We start from the raw sequence: 15,702 nt of genomic DNA, 5'->3' as shown, positions 1-15,702 counted from the left end.
GATTAAATACTATTCTGCTACGATTTTCAAGTTCATCTAGACCTCTACCTCACAAGCATTCCCCCATGCCTTATGAGTGACTTTACATGTGCGGTATTTTTTCGAGCTGCATTGTTATGCGCACCCGGCAATACTAAATCATTCACACTCAGCAGAAAACATGTTAAAAACCGTATAAATGATGCGCTTAACCTTACCGGTTGGTGGCTTATTTCCGTAAACAGTTGGAAATGGAACTAAATCGAAGGTTAAGAGATATTATATTATAAGAGAGCATTGCCATTCCTTAGAAGAAACAGTAAAATTTTACGAATATTTAAAGCCCTCTAAAACAAATAGGCGACACATTATTCGGGATGCTATTAATACTGTTGTTGTTAAAAAGTAGCAGTACTTTCTTACAAAAATTAAAAAAAAAATCTTAATGTTTTTTCGTTGAAATGTTAAATTTATATTTGACATTCCTTACAGGCACAAAATAATAATCCTTCAATCAGCAAGTTGTTTATCATCTCATCGTTTTTGTTTTCGTGCTCTGGCGTGGCATTTTTGTTATTGCTTTGGTGATCTTATTACACCCACAAAAAAAAAAGATCAATAACCGATCGCCTGCCACCTTTCGATCGATCAAGTTTAGCTCATTCAATTGCTAAAAGGAGCTCTTTGTTGTGAACCTGATTTCCTGCGGTACCGCGGGCCAGGTTCTACCTTTTTTTTTTAGAACCATTGCAAATTAAACCCCCATGCAGGAAGTAGTACACAAGCACACATACCTCACGCAATCTGCCAGCACGACAGGTGGACCTCGTCGATTACCGTCTTTGGGCGAAGATCGATCGGCACCAGGCGAAAGGGAGCAAGGCACGCGATTTGATGCCGGTAAGCTAGTCCGGTCTCAGAACAAACTCACGTTCTAGCACTCCCGGCCCGGTCACATTCTCCCGGGCCCGGGCCAACAACTCCGCGGCATGCACCAGTTTTCCTTGAATCATTAAATTGAGGAGTGAAACAAAATCTAGAATAACGCGCGTACACCGGTTCATGATTGCCGCTTGGCAATTCAACAAACGTTTGCGGGGTTCGTGCCTTGTTTGAAAGCGGGATCGGAATAGACTTCCTTCTGACCAGGGGCATACAGCAAAACGGTTTGCAAAAAGAGAAGAAAAAAAGAAAATGCACAGACACACAGATCATACACCTAACTTGCACTAGCGTGATACCAGCGGGCTGCGGAGTTCATGTTTTGTGAGGATCGCTCGCAGTGACCCGGAAGTGATATACTTTAAGGACGCTTAAAACTCGGGCTAAATCATTTCGAAGCTGAATTTCGAAGTTTTATCGTCGGCTGAATGGAACGCAGTAGAAAAAAGCTACAGCCAAACATAATCAAACAACACTTTATTATAGCTCCGGCCACCCACAAATTTGCGTGGTGGAATAGGTCCGTGCGCGTGCATTATTCCACGAAATCTTTACGACACGAAGCTGATGATGCGGATGAGGCGAGAGGATCGTTATCGTCATGTGCTCGTGCCGTTTATTGTGTTTTCGTCATTGACAAAGCTTCCTAGTCATAAGCACACAATGGAAAACCGCAAAATTCAAGCGAATTTTACCTTTTGCGCTAAAGGGTTTTGTGGAACCAGTGTTATCATTCATGTCCGACCACCTCACGCAGGAATGTAAGGTAGGAAACGGGTTGATGATGCTGAAGTAACCGCTTTTTACTTGACTTTTGAAAGCTACAGCTTCACGTTTCAAAGCATATAAACTATGAATGTGAAAGGATCGTTCTTGATGACATCTTTAGAGGAACCTGTCAAATGCATTGGAACGTTGTAAGATTAATATCATACGTAGTACCATCATTATAGAAAAAGCTGTCATTTTTGTATCAAGGTGTTGTTAAAAATAATTTTCAACTACAAAAGATATAACAACATCTTCAAAAATAATTCAAAATACTCAATTAAATAAAAACAATATTCAAAATAAATAGCCCGACTGGCTCGGTTGAATGGCGGCACCGGTCCCACACTCTAGAAGCGAGCCAAAATCTCATGCGGACCACATTGAAGCAGGATTATTATGAATTTGAAAAATGAAACATTAGCTTAAAAATGTATTTTAGTTTATCTTGTATTCAAACAACTTTTATTATTTTGTTTTGCATGGTAATCGCTATTCCATATTATTCTATTTTTGCATTTTTTTGTTTATAATTTTACCTAAAACATTTGCTTTGTTTATTATTACAATAAAATACAATAAAAAAATCGACAAGTGCAAGGATTTGTTTAAAACAGCAAAATGAATGTTGAATTTGTTGCATTCAATGTTAAAATGTGTATAGCTTTGGGTTCAGGGATTGAAAAATTTTTGTTTGCGATTGTGTCTGATAAAAGATAACTAATTGATGCATTTGGAACAACATATACATTCTTTTCATATGTAACTTATCATTTGCAACAAAATTCATTCAAATAAACTACATTTTAAGCTTAGTTTACAATTTTTAGATATAGGCTTCTTTAGATAGTGAAGTTGTTTGACATATTAATATAAAAAAATTGAGTACTAATGCAAACCAATCGCATAAACTTTTATCTTACATTTGATATTTGATCCTAAACTTTTACTACTGTCGCTCAAGGTTTCTATTTCCAAACATCGATCAAGCAGCTGCACACAAAAGAAGAGATAGTAGAAATAATAAAAACAAATCATAAAATGCATAGCCTTTCCTCATTAACTAGTTTTTTTTTTTATTTAAAAATTTCATGACGGCTACTAAATACTCATAAAATTAATCAAATATTCAACATTTTCTTATCAATGTTGCAACGTTTATGCGCTGATGTTTCCCAACCAGAAGCATATATTTAACACCGCTGGCGTTAATTTCATTGATTAAGCTCCTAATGCATAGCACAGTGTGCTGGGCTTAACCGGCGACCTTATGTTGCACCGCGCCAATATGGAAAGCGCTGCAATCTGCCGATCGTCACGAGCTGTGCCCGTAAACCTTCAGCGATGTAATCCAACTGGCACGTGTGGTTGCTTATGTTTTCGCACACATCATGCCGGGCCGGATTGGTGCCACCGAGCATCCCTTTTCCGTTCGCGAGCTGCGATGTGTGTGCCCAGATCGCCTAATTGTGCCGATGGCCTTGCGATGCTAGATGATGATTACTATTATTTTTTTGCCACCGTTGGTTCTCATCCGTTCACGAAGACGAACGGATGGCTGGAGCACGAGCGGCAATACGAAAATATTCAAACAAACGGCTCATTTTCGTGCCGGGACGTTTGGTAACATAATCGATTGCAAGGTATGATGCGCTCTCGATCGAAAGGGGCATTATGCAAACAAAACCCATCGTTCACACCTTCCGCCCGGGTGACTGTGGCGATAAATGATTTAGTAGCAACGATCATTGTGATCGAATGAGGCAAGAAAACTGTTTTTTTTCTGTTTTTCTCGCTCTCTCCCATCATCTTTTTGGCGCGAATCACACTTAGGCGATCGCTCGGTACTGATTACAAACCGAGCCGAAATCAAAACGGACTGGGCACAGTTACTATTACAGCACCCATTTCTTGATACGGTCGATTCCAAACCCATTCGTATCTTAGCGGAGCAGAATCAAATTAAAAGTGAGGTTATGTTCATACATACCCACACATATATATAGTTTGTATTGAGATCATAATTTACATAACTGATGAGTGGATCGGGCCTGAAATGAATAACTACAAGCTCAGAAGCAAAACAGAGTTTAATGGAAAGCACAACCCCAAGGGCTTGTTACCATCAACTCAAGGTAAAGAAAAAAACAATTACTGTTCTGGTTCTGCTTGTGCTGAGTCTGGCCCTAATGAGACCACTTCAAAAACAATTGCAATCAATGCCTAATGGCTGTCTCTCTGTGTACCTTCTTATAAAAGAAAAAAAAACTCGAATAAAAATAGACCAAGCTTAACATTATGAGGGTCTTAAAACTCACGTTTCTTTGCAATAAACTTCTAATACCTTTGTCGGAAGATAAGGCCTTGGTGAGGGCTTTCGAACGGCTCTAAGATACCATTTTTGTATCACTTTATTTGAAGAGGTGAAAATGTTCCGTGAGTAATTTATCCAATTGCGCATACACAAAAACGGTTCCATTCCGTGTTTAACCACTTACGAAAACCACTAGAAAATGTGTAGTACCGATAAACGATAGCAAAACAACGACCACCTCACGTCTAGCCGGAATTGGGAATTTCCCTTTTGTGGAAAATAATATTTCTTTGTGCATATTCATAGCTCATTTCATCCACATCCACCGTCACTCGTCTAAACTGAGCCCAACGGTCACTGCGAAATGCTTTACGATCAATATTAGGCAAGTAAACATCAACAAAGCGATTGTTCCAAAGTGTTGTTTACCGCCACATGGCCAATTGCCTGGCAGACAGACCTTCTCTGCAAAAACACAAAACCTCCATCATGATCCAATATTGTGGATGGCGGATAAGGAACAACAAAAATACAACTCCACTTCCACGTTACCGCCTACGTTGGAATGCCACCAGCGCCAATGCTCCACTATACGTATATCCGTCCGTAAGTTCCGGTTTAAGCTAAGTGGATCAATGTCTCACAAGAGATCGTTCCGAACTCTTTGCCACCCTAGAGCCAGAATATTGTACCCCTTCGCAAGGTGTGTTGCAGCTAGGTACGGGGCTGCACCGGAATAAGAGCGACGCGCATTACACCTTCACGAATCGCTTCCTTCACGCTACACTCTACACACACGAAGTTCCCCCGGAGGGCTCTCCTCCCTTCAGACCGGTGGGTTTCGGGGTCGAAACAGATAAGACAGATGTCGTTGTAAAATCATTAAGCCCCTTTTGCCAACCTAACGTTCGTGCGACACGGTTGGGAAAACAAAGACGCTGCGTTTATCGCAGTTACCAGGTAGAGCTGCCGGGAAGCTGAGTTTTATCGTCGATTTTGCACGATCATAAAGCTCGCCCCGCGGTACGCGAGCACGATTTACCGCGGTTAGTGTCTACGCCGTCGATACGACGACGAGAGCCGATGCAGGTGGGTTTTGGCATCTTCACCGGGTGCCCCAGCGCAGGTGGAACACCGGTCGGTTCGAAAGTGCACAACCTCGAACAATCAGCTGTTGGGCAGGCTGTGGGAAGTTGCTGAACTTTGTATGTCCCGCTGTCCGTGTGTAACCGTGCGATCATCGCGTATCAGCTGATGTTCCTGAACAACTCAAGTCAGGGCATCGGTTGCGCTGATGCATCAAAAGTTGGATGGAACACAACCGTAATTCACGTGTTGCGATGCCAAGGCCGAGGCTAAACCACACACGGTAATATGTCGAGATGGCGTGAGATCGTTGTTTGCCTCTCTTATGCAATTACTGATTTATTGTTCTATCGGCATCATCGAACTTGCCGTGAAGTGATTAACCCGATCTGGGCACTCGCATATTGGTTAAGAGCCCTCGCCGAGCAAACGAGCACTGTCACAATGCGTCGTGGACCTTGCACATAGACCGACCGAATTAATGTCGATCATGAACATATGTTTCATGATACACAATGTTCCAGTTCCGCCAACACGCGGCACTTGGTATTCGAGACCATGCCGACAATTATAACGCGACAATAGCATCATCAACAAGACGTTCGATGATGGAGGGTTTTTGTTTCTTCGAACACCTCCACCAACAATCGGACGCTCGTTTGCAACTGGTACGTGCATGCACCCGTGCCTGAGTGCAATTTTAATGCACCGCGGTTGTATTCAAACCACCCCGCACGCATACCAACCGGGACGACGTGTGGTGCGGCGTCTAGCGCGCAACAGGCACGCACCCGGTGCTTTGCATATGTAAATAAGTAACCATTTGCGTACGTGGAAGTGGTTTTGCAGCCATTCGTAAAATGCGTGCGATAGTTTGTGGGTGATTGATGTTATGCAGTAGAACATTCGAATAGTGTTCGGCGAACACCTCTATTCACCGAATCGAGAAACGGTACGGATTGAGAACGATCACGATGATGATTGTAGTATTAGTGAGTTGTAGCTTTGGAAGGATTTAGCTGGAGATTATTCAAACTAAAGTTGCCTGTTGGAGTTATTGTAAGTATACTGCCAGATAAGATTTCAAAAGAAATTCTAGTACTTTTTGGTAAGGTACTAACCCTTATGCCATCTTCAATAAGGTGTTTTGGTACATCTTTAGTCTTGATATCTTGGTACCTCCTTAATCAAATTAATGTTTTACTAGTAAATTATGCAATCTCAGCCTAATGGCTTAATATACAAACTCACTTCTCCTTTCCCTTGACGGATGATGAATATGCCCGTCACAGATCGGCCGTATGTTGCTGACAGAGGACGTCCATGTCCATCATGACGTGTACCTGCAAGTAGCATGAAAAATCCTGTACCAATTTTTTTGTTTCTCCTGCATCCGACATGTTATATATTATAGAAGAGTAGAATTTAAATCGACATTTATTCATAGCAACTGAGAGTTCACGTAGAGTTATGTGTAATATGCGCTCGTCAACAACGTGTTAAGTTCATTAAACCGAGCGAAGGTAAATGAAGAATGAGTTAAATATTAAAGATAGCACTGTAGTCTGGAACAGAGGCGGGAAATGAACGTATTACACTCAGCAAAGATTCAATGAGGCAAGCTAAAGTAGGAACTCTGAATCATTCGACAAGTGTGATGTTCTCAACTCTCAAAGCACTATTAAAAGTAAGCACATCCCATGCTTTTTTAGGAAAATCACGATCAAGCAGCAAGGACATTGTTTTATCCGAGTTTAGCCTCTGAAGCATCAGGTTTAACCAAGGTTTTACACATGGCGTATTAGACCAAGGGTAAATCTAACTATCTCTGGTATGTTATATTGAACAGTATTTACACCTAGTCGACAGTACTAAGTGGCAGATAAACCACCTTCATGTTGTTGTTGCAAAACAAAAAATATCCCTAATTACTCGACAATTTCGCGAATGCCTAAGCTACTATTGAGCGATATTCAAGTTTGCGAAATGTCGTATAACTTGGCAGTTATGGTTTCCACCACTTCAAAAACGACAGCTCTGCAGATTGACCTGGTGTTTGCGCTAGTAAGTGTTGGATATAGTTTTGGGACCTCCTTTGGCACCATCCTCCTAATATATGACTCTACTCCAGCAGAGATACTCCAATCCCTACAAATTAACTATAGACCAAATGTGCACAGAGTAAGCTTAAGAATCACTCCACTTAACTACACGCTATAACATCCCTTAACGCGACCATCTCACTGTGAAACTGTCCAAATTCCAAACTGCTCCACTTCACTCGCCCATTCCAACGTTCTTCAACGACCTTGCGGTTCACTGTTTGTTAAACAATTCCCGCCGTGAACGTTGTCCACGCGACCCCAGTACGGTCCCCGTGTGCCGACGTCAGCGCAAAACTTACTTCGCGAAAGGTATGGCGTCAATGGAGGATGCCGTGGCACACGACAGCCGTGTCCAGCACAAGTGGGGCTGGAATCAGTTCACGATGAAGTGTCGCATCTTTTGCGCCGTGCTGCTAAGTGCCCTAGTGCGTATCGGCCACTCGTGGGATCTGCGTTCGATCGGGATCGATCGATTCCGCGTGCGGCACGTTTCGCTGTACCACTCGAGGGCATTCTTGACGATTGAATCATCCAACGGTGAGTGAACATTCCTTTGGCACGTGTTATATCATAGGCTACTATAGTAATGTGTCTACCAAACACCCTTAGTGTCGCTGGTGGAAGCAACCTGGCCCGAAAATACTGGCAATCAGTGGCCTCGAGTACTGTCGAGCGATTGGGACGAACGGTCGTGCCGTGGATTGCGACAGGTGCTGGGAACGGATATCGATCGGCTCGCTCGACTGTGGGTACTTTGCGGTGCGGACCGGGACAAGTTGATCTGTCCACCGAAACTGGTCATTCGCAGTTTGCTTAGCCCCGGTACGGGTGAGATACACCATCAGTTTCGTGCGGCCGATAATCAGCGCTTTCACACGATTGTTGTTGACCCAGTCCCAGCAAGTGATGGAGATACACGTGCGTATATAACGCTCCTGGATGAGGATCATGTATTGCTGTACTCTCTGTTTAAACGTACGGTAGGCAAGCTACAATTTCAGTAAGTTGCGCATCACCATCATCATGTCTCGATTCAAGATTTTCTTACATACGACATCTCACTCTCACGCAGAAAGAACGATCTCACCTCAATGCATCCGATCTCACTTTCGGAGGTGACCATCAACAACAACCACCTCTACGTAGCGGATACGGTGAGTGATCGCTTGTTCGCACTTCCCGTCCGGAACATACGTCAGCTCGCCTTTCCGGAAGATGGCGTGCGGAAGATTATTATGAAAACGAATGTTACCTACCTCGGGCGGTTGCTCGGTCGGCCGTGCGGGTTGAAGTTGGATTTCCACGACAATCTGCTGTACGTGCTACAACGCGACGGTGCGATTGTCAAGTGGACACCGGGACGTTCGCTGAAGGCGGAAAACCATCGCGTTATCCTGCAGCAAGGTTCGAACATCACGCAGATCATCCTCGGAATCGCCGGAAAAGCTTGGGCCGTGTCCGGGGAGTACATTTCACACGAGACCCATCGACACTGCATGAAGATTGGGGTTTAGGAAGGGGTTTTTTTTTTTTTAATACTGTATGCAAGAGAACTGTGATAAAGCATCTCAATGGTACCATGATGGAAATATAATGTTTACATATACTCTTAAGAGCTAACAAGCTTCATGTGTCCAACTCTGTCAATAATGCTCCGACACATTCTGATTCCAAAGTGACAAACAGACAAACAAACTAAATTTTCGATCCAAAAAAATCCCGCTTCTGAAACGTTTACTCCCGCAGCACCAATTCCAACATTCCAAATTCTACCGGGAAAGTCGAACTATCAAAACTAAGCGTCACCAGTTCAGTGACGTAGTACCGCAACAGAATAAAACGAGTTTTGCTTTGAGAAGGAACACGCGTCTCGTGTTCATTTGCGAACCAATCCTTCCTCTACGTAAATTGATATTGACCTTCGCTCGCATTGATGGCCAAGTCGTTCGCCACCGGGGTGCCGCACGCAAACCGCTCGGTAAACCGGCGCTTACTCGTTGAAGTGTCCATGATGTCCGTTACGGTGACATTGAAATTCGCTAACCGTAAATCCTTACCAATGAGTCGGCCAACCGTCTGGAAAGGGTTGAAGGTACCGATCGTTCGAGCGGAAAAAAAGCTTCATTTGCCAGTAAATTCTGCACTCACACAAATCAAGCAGAAGCGGTTACGACCCAAAAAGACTTCAGCAATTCGTTTTTGCGAACGGCTATTAAAAATATCTAAGATAACGGAAGTTTTAATGGATGTTGATAGTTTGGATCTTTGTGTCGTTAATTAAATTCGCATTCTCAAAAGTTTTAATGTGCCCAAAAGATGTGCCAATGCTCTTTTTGAAAGTGCGATAAATTATCCATTAACTGCTTCTTAACTGGATGGCTTTGGTAAGTGGAACCGACAACGAACTTATGATTTGTCTTCCTCTTTTTTTTCCTGTAGACGAACATTAAGCTATCCTTTACACCGCATCTCGGTGGCGATAACAACGGACACCACTCGCAGAAAATGGAAGGTAGAGATAATAATGGCTTCATCGGTGACAGCAGTCCCTCTATAGCGGGTCAGTTTCGCTGGAATACTCCACCCTCGAATGGAGTTCACGTCTCCGGCACGCACGGAGTGGCTCTTACCGATGTGGAACTGGCCGGAGGTAAAACCGTCCACAGGACTTCCGTGCCGGAGGAAATCGCACGAAACGGAACCGGTACAGCAATACCCGTGCAACCCACAGCCGACCGAGACCAGTGGGGTAAGGGTGTAGAGTTCCTGATGTCATGTATCGCCATGTCGGTTGGGCTCGGTAATGTTTGGCGATTTCCATTCGTGGCTCTTGAGAATGGAGGCGGTGCGTTCGTGATACCGTACATCATAGTGCTGCTGCTCGTTGGCAAACCGGTCTACTACATGGAGATGATCATTGGACAGTTCTCCAGCCGGGGAAGCGTTAAGGTGTACGATATGGCTCCGATCATGCGTGGTAAGTAGGTTGTCACAGGATAGAGTCTCCTTCCTCCGTCAGGTTGTTGACAGATAGCAAAGAGCTGGAAGAATGGTTTGATCACACAATTCTTATCCCATGAAATAACTTCCGAACGTTGCGAAGGCGTCGGGTATGGACAGATACTCTCAACAACAATCGTCACAACGTACTATGCCTCACTGATGGCCACCACGTTGCGGTATCTGTTCGATTCGTTCCAAAGCATCCTACCGTGGGCCGTGTGCGAGGACAGCTGGGCAGGAAACTGCATTCCCTCGGGCTCAAGCAACACCTCCAGTATGAACGATCTTAATAATACCCTAGTACTGTCCAACAGGACTTCCTCAGCCGAGCTGTACTTTACGTAAGTGGAGCCATCTTGTCTCAGCTAAAACATGGGCAATCAGTCAACGATAATGCTTCCAAACGGTAGCGGTGATAAGGAGATATAAGAACCGGCACGACTGGGATCGTTTACGGTTGAATACTAAAGCGAATCTAACACCGGTTGAGTTAACTCATACCCTTTTTCTCCAGTGGTACTTACCCCTGTTATCCTTCTGGTTCTTCTCTATACGCAAGGTGTTGGCTATGGGCAGCTGTTCTCGGTGTCTACTCTAATCACGTATTACTCTTCGCTCATGGCACTAATTGCACGGTATATGATAGACTCGTTTATGAAACCCCTACCTTGGGCCAAGTGTCGCCAGGAATGGTTACCGAACTGTATTGATTCGGAGGCCAAGGCGATGTCGGCACAGTCAGAATCAGCTTCGCATAGTCTCAACGTCACAGGTCTCTCGATGGCCAGTAGTTCGGAGTTGTACTTTACGTAAGTTTACCGGACATGGAACTGTCGAGCGTCTCTGTCGGTGGTGGTGTAATATGTCTGTCGTACGGTGTTGGCTGTAAGCGTGCTACTTGACCGATGAGTTTGTGTGTTGACGCTGCACTACTGGACGGAATTGATCACACCATTTAATCTGATTGCAGTAAGGTAGTATTGAAGGAGCTGGACGGTATTGATGATGGAATTGGGCTACCAGATCTAAGACTGACCCTCTTCCTGGTTCTTTCATGGTCACTCGTGTTCCTGACACTGATCAAAGGTAATTATAGCATGTCAAGTGGATGTAGTCTACACCAAACTAACACACTTTGCATTCCTGCTCGTTTCGTCTAGGCGTTAAAAGTTCTGGAAAAGCCTCATACTTCCTGGCGCTCTTCCCGTACGTCGTCATGACCGTGCTCTTGATTCGGGCCTGTACACTCCCCGGAGCGGTGGACGGTATCGTGTACTTCCTCAAACCACAGTGGGACAAAATCTACGACCCCAAAGTTTGGTATGCTGCGGTGACACAGTGCTTCTTCTCACTTTCGATCTGTTTCGGGAACATCATCATGTACTCCTCCTATAACAAGTTCCGGCACAATGTGTATCGTGACGCTACGATCGTCACATCGATCGATACCTTCACCTCGCTGCTGGCAGGTTGTACTATTTTCGGTATTCTTGGCCATTTGGCACACGTCACCGGCAAGACGGATGTTGGTAACGTCGTCAAATCGGACGCTGGTTTAGCGTTCATTTCCTACCCGGAGGCTATTGCAAAGTTTGAGGTATTGCCGCAAGCATTTTCAGTACTGTTCTTCCTGATGCTGTTCGTGCTGGGCATCGGTAGTAATGTCGCGATGACCTCGTGCGTTATGACGGTTATTAAGGATCAGTTCCCGAAGGTACGCAACTGGCAAGCGGCTACGATTATAGCTATCTGTGGTGTGCTGCTCGGAAGCATTTACGTTACTCCGGTATGTGATAGGTAGGTGAACTAAATATGTGCAATGTGTACTAATCTTGCCCATTCTTTCATTGCAGGGTGGCCAGTACGTGCTAAAGCTGGTTGATTACTATGGTGCTTCATCGATCGCTCTAGTGCTCGCGATTGCCGAACTGATTGCAATCGGATGGGTATACGGTGTAGATCGGTTGTGTAAGGATACGGAATTCATGCTGGGACATCGGCCAAACCTTTACTGGAGACTTTGCTGGCGCTGGATCACTCCGCTTCTCATGTTTGTTATTCTTATCTACAACCTTATCACGTTGGAACCGCTTATGTACAAGCAGTACGTGTATCCAACGATCGCATACGGTACGAAACATTCGACACTAACACACATAAAGTTGAAGCAGGTTCGTGTTAATTTCTTCTCCCGTTATCCCTTTCACGCAGACATTGGTTGGTGTATTTTCGCATTCGGACTTCTGCAGCTTCCGATCTGGGCTGCTTATGCCATCTATAAGCAGAGTGGAAAAACTCTCAACGAGGTATTTTTATCAAACGTTGATCAAACTTAATTATTGATAAAATAAATCATCTTGCAGAAAATAAAGAACTCCTTCAAACCTACGGCTGCTTGGGGACCGCTCGATCCAGTGACGCATTACGAATACAAGAAGTTCATCGACGAGGATTGATCGGCTAGCTAGCGATCGGGATGCGCTCGATGACCCAATGGTAGCTAAACAATTACACAGTATTGCTAATATTTTTAACTAGAATCGGACAATCCGATCGACGATGTTTCGTTCAGCGAAGCGCAACGGTGTTACTGCTATGTGATACATTTACTTTAGTATTGGTTGTAATTTATTGTACACACAAGTTAGAATAAAATAAAAGCCAATCCGCCACCGATCGGCACACCGACGGCCGCCGTCAGGTGATGTGAAATGCCATGGTTAAATTTCCGTTGTAGTTACGCTTTAGCAGCTGCACTTTTGTTACACACTTAAGGCACCAGGAGTGAAGGAATCCAGTGCGGAATGATTTTACGATCGTGGGAATGGATCGCCTTCTATTAGGGCTGCAGCTGCATCGCAGGCAACAAATATGAGTTCACCCTTGGGAGGATCGACCAGTGTGGCCGGCAAGGAAGTGTCCCTATCTGCCACAATACGCTGTGGAAATAAGTTGCTTTAAATATGATTTTCAATAAAATAAACACGAGATCATCAATACCTTAAGCATTTCTGCTTTTCCACCACCCTGTGCACCGAACAGGCACACCTTGGCATTATTGATTAACGGCAGCGTCATGGTGACCCGTTTTGGTGGTGGTTTCGGAGAATTATCGATTGGAGCGATCAACTTCTTCTTCTCTTCGAGCAGCGGGTGACCTGGAAACAGTGACGCCGTATGTCCATCCGGTCCTATACCCAAAATCAGCAGATCAAACGACGGTATATCGTCCGGCTTTGCCAATGCAAATGTTTTCCGTAGCGTACGTTCGTATTCTACTGCTGCATCATTCACGTCCAGCGAGGTATTCACCGGAAAGAACACACTCTCTGGAATGTTATCACAGTTTGCAAGTAGATCTCGTTTGAAAATTCCGAACGTTGATTCCTTATCTGCTACCGGTACAACACGCTCGTCGCAAAAGAATATCTGCCACTTGCTGAAATCGGACCGCAGATCCGACATACCCTCACAGAGAATGTCCGCTAATGAGCCACCTGGAATGAAAAACAGACACGCATGTACAAGGATGGTCACGCACTATCGCCCATACGAATGACTTTGAATTCACTTTGAATTCGATGGACATATTTTGACCTACCCGATACACCTAGGCGGAACTTATCCTGCTTAGCGAGCGTTTCGTTGGCGTATTTTTCAAGCAACCCAAGAATTTCATCGCAGATTGCGTCACCGGTTCGATAGAAGGCTCTTTTGAGTGCCATTTTACGGTAGAAATAACGATTAATTCACAGTTTAAGCAATGCACCAGCTAACGAGTCTGTCGCGTTTTCATTCGTCACGAACATAAATAAACATGACGCAAAGGCTGTTTTGACGTTTGCTCCAATTGACATTTCGGTTTTGTTTACCTTGTGCCTCAACAAGCATGAGCCAATACCCAACAATCAAATTTTTAAATGTTGTTACAAATTCGTCCATTACAAATCGTCATACAGCGGAACAATTCAAAACACTTTTATATTACATAGTTTGAAAATAAGAACACAGTGATTTTGATTAAATATAAAAAAAGTTTAACAAACCCGACTTTTGCCGCATGGCACCTAGTATGCAGCTCTTAAACAGCGTTCACGCTGCACTGTGATGGTATTGCCAAAACATGATATAATTTCGGACTATTTCTGTGTATACGACATATAACAAATCATTCCACTTTGGATGCTCATTTCACAAACACAGTTTTGGTTTATTTCTTCATTATTTGTTTAATTTTACATCGTATGATACGACTCGAAGGGATAAAGAGGTTGCGATAAGTTTTACAGAAAGTTGCTATTTACAGTACTGAATGGTTAATATCTAGTGCGTGCTATTTTATGGCCCTTATGCCATTTCACTCGACCTTTACTTCTACCATACATCAACAAACTGTAGCATCAATAGCAAAGGTGTAAAGAAATGCTAACCAAATAACGCATGAGTACAGGTGATTAAATCACGTACTTTATTCCTGTTTCGTTCAGCTTCACAATCTTAATTTAAACGCGCTTGACTAAGTTCAAACCATATCGCTAGCCAGATCTGTTGCTCCTACAATTGATTCCTTTCGCAAATGTGTACTAGTAAAAAAGTAAAGGTAAATGGGTTACGGTAGTACAAAACAATTAAGCTAATGGTTGCATAAATAAATTAGTTAACAATCGCTTATTTACAAGACTGTATCGATGTTGATCTTGATGCGGCAATAAATTTTATGAAAAGAAACAAAAAAATTAAAAACTGCTGTTCCATGATCATTACGGTCTTCAAGAACGTGTAATGTGAGAAACGAATGTTCAAATTCGCACGATCACAAGAACCTTTATTTCTATTCAAGATTTACGACGTTAGACGTTTGATATCGTATTTGTAAGGGGTAGTGCGTACACAAAAACGATCAGTTGTGCAGTTTCCAGTGCATTCAGAGAATTGTGTCATTCGGTGTGTAGATCTACTGCTATGTGAGTGAGCTTAGGTGTGCTTTTATGTGGTAATTTTACGCCCACCTTCTTCCGTTTGCTTACAATAGCTACGGCTAGTTTTAATAATTATTTTGGTCAACATCTACTTTGGGTTTTAGTAATAAACTTTACTTTTGGCTGTTTGCTATCCCTAAATCTTCCCTATCATGTTATCGTATCGTAAGACAAAAAGACAAAAAAGAAACATCATATTGCACTGTGTGTACTGAACTTAGGTATTGAACTAACTTTAGCTACAGGATAAACAATAGAAACTAAGCGCCATCGATCCATTCGGACTGACGCACACTTGCTGGGTAAATAGTAAAAGATCGTATTATATCTCCACTATTAATGTTACTGAAACACTTCTACCAGCCTATCCGACTACGACGGGGGATAAAGATATCGAAACAGATGATGACGAGAGGGGTCATAGACGTGCGATGCACGGTACTTCTCATCGTGTACCAACCATTCCGGAACATGCCTAGCCAGAAGTTTCAACACACTACGGTAATTTGACTAGCACAGATACTTT

General features: G+C 43.5%; 3 protein-coding genes across 4 annotated transcripts; 2 read left to right on the top strand and 1 right to left on the bottom strand.

Moving 5' to 3' along the window:
- Positions 1–7,577: 7,577 nt before the first annotated feature.
- On the top strand, positions 7,578–8,708 carry LOC128708978 (uncharacterized). Its single transcript, XM_053803960.1, has 3 exons — positions 7,578–7,731; positions 7,804–8,194; positions 8,267–8,708. The coding sequence occupies exons 1-3, from the start codon at positions 7,578–7,580 to the stop codon at positions 8,706–8,708; spliced, it is 987 nt and encodes a 328-aa protein (XP_053659935.1).
- Positions 8,709–9,699: 991 nt separating this feature from the next.
- LOC128708010 (sodium-dependent nutrient amino acid transporter 1-like) lies at positions 9,700–12,653 on the top strand. Of its 2 annotated transcripts, none has more exons than XM_053802965.1 (7): positions 9,700–10,171; positions 10,757–11,006; positions 11,168–11,283; positions 11,358–11,983; positions 12,051–12,327; positions 12,409–12,503; positions 12,561–12,653. In XM_053802965.1, exons 1-7 carry the CDS (start codon positions 9,700–9,702, stop codon positions 12,651–12,653), a joined length of 1,929 nt encoding a protein of 642 aa, XP_053658940.1. The 2 variants fall into 2 exon arrangements, with proteins under 2 accessions (XP_053658940.1, XP_053658941.1); XM_053802966.1 differs by lacking the exon at positions 10,757–11,006 and adding an exon at positions 10,298–10,538.
- A 354-nt stretch (positions 12,654–13,007) lies between these two features.
- On the bottom strand, positions 13,008–13,922 carry LOC128707620 (6-phosphogluconolactonase). Its single transcript, XM_053802578.1, has 3 exons — positions 13,799–13,922; positions 13,198–13,694; positions 13,008–13,136 (listed from the first exon to the last, which is right to left on the bottom strand). The coding sequence occupies exons 1-3, from the start codon at positions 13,920–13,922 to the stop codon at positions 13,008–13,010; spliced, it is 750 nt and encodes a 249-aa protein (XP_053658553.1).
- Positions 13,923–15,702: the final 1,780 nt, after the last annotated feature.

This window comes from Anopheles marshallii, chromosome 2, assembly GCF_943734725.1.
Source record: "Anopheles marshallii chromosome 2, idAnoMarsDA_429_01, whole genome shotgun sequence".
Lineage (NCBI taxonomy): Eukaryota > Metazoa > Arthropoda > Insecta > Diptera > Culicidae > Anopheles > Anopheles marshallii.
The sequence above is the reverse complement of the archived record's forward strand: the minus strand, read 5'-3'. Positions and strand labels throughout refer to the sequence as shown.

Bases quoted from the DNA above. Each gene is read 5' to 3' on its own strand.
- LOC128708978 (XM_053803960.1), top strand. From the start codon at position 7,578: ATGAAGTGTCGCATCTTTTGCGCCGTGCTGCTAAGTGCCCTAGTGCGT. The intron at 7,732-7,803 runs GTGAGTGAACAT...AAACACCCTTAG, and splicing joins GACGATTGAATCATCCAACG to TGTCGCTGGTGGAAGCAACC. The intron at 8,195-8,266 runs GTAAGTTGCGCA...ACTCTCACGCAG, and splicing joins GTAGGCAAGCTACAATTTCA to AAAGAACGATCTCACCTCAA.
- LOC128708010 (XM_053802965.1), top strand. From the start codon at position 9,700: ATGGAAGGTAGAGATAATAATGGCTTCATCGGTGACAGCAGTCCCTCT. The intron at 11,007-11,167 runs GTAAGTTTACCG...ATCTGATTGCAG, and splicing joins AGTTCGGAGTTGTACTTTAC to TAAGGTAGTATTGAAGGAGC. The intron at 12,328-12,408 runs GTACGAAACATT...CCTTTCACGCAG, and splicing joins GTATCCAACGATCGCATACG to ACATTGGTTGGTGTATTTTC.
- LOC128707620 (XM_053802578.1), bottom strand. From the start codon at position 13,922: ATGGCACTCAAAAGAGCCTTCTATCGAACCGGTGACGCAATCTGCGAT. The intron at 13,695-13,798 runs GTAGGTCAAAAT...TTTTCATTCCAG, and splicing joins GTTCCGCCTAGGTGTATCGG to GTGGCTCATTAGCGGACATT. The intron at 13,137-13,197 runs GTATTGATGATC...TTATTTCCACAG, and splicing joins GAAAAGCAGAAATGCTTAAG to CGTATTGTGGCAGATAGGGA.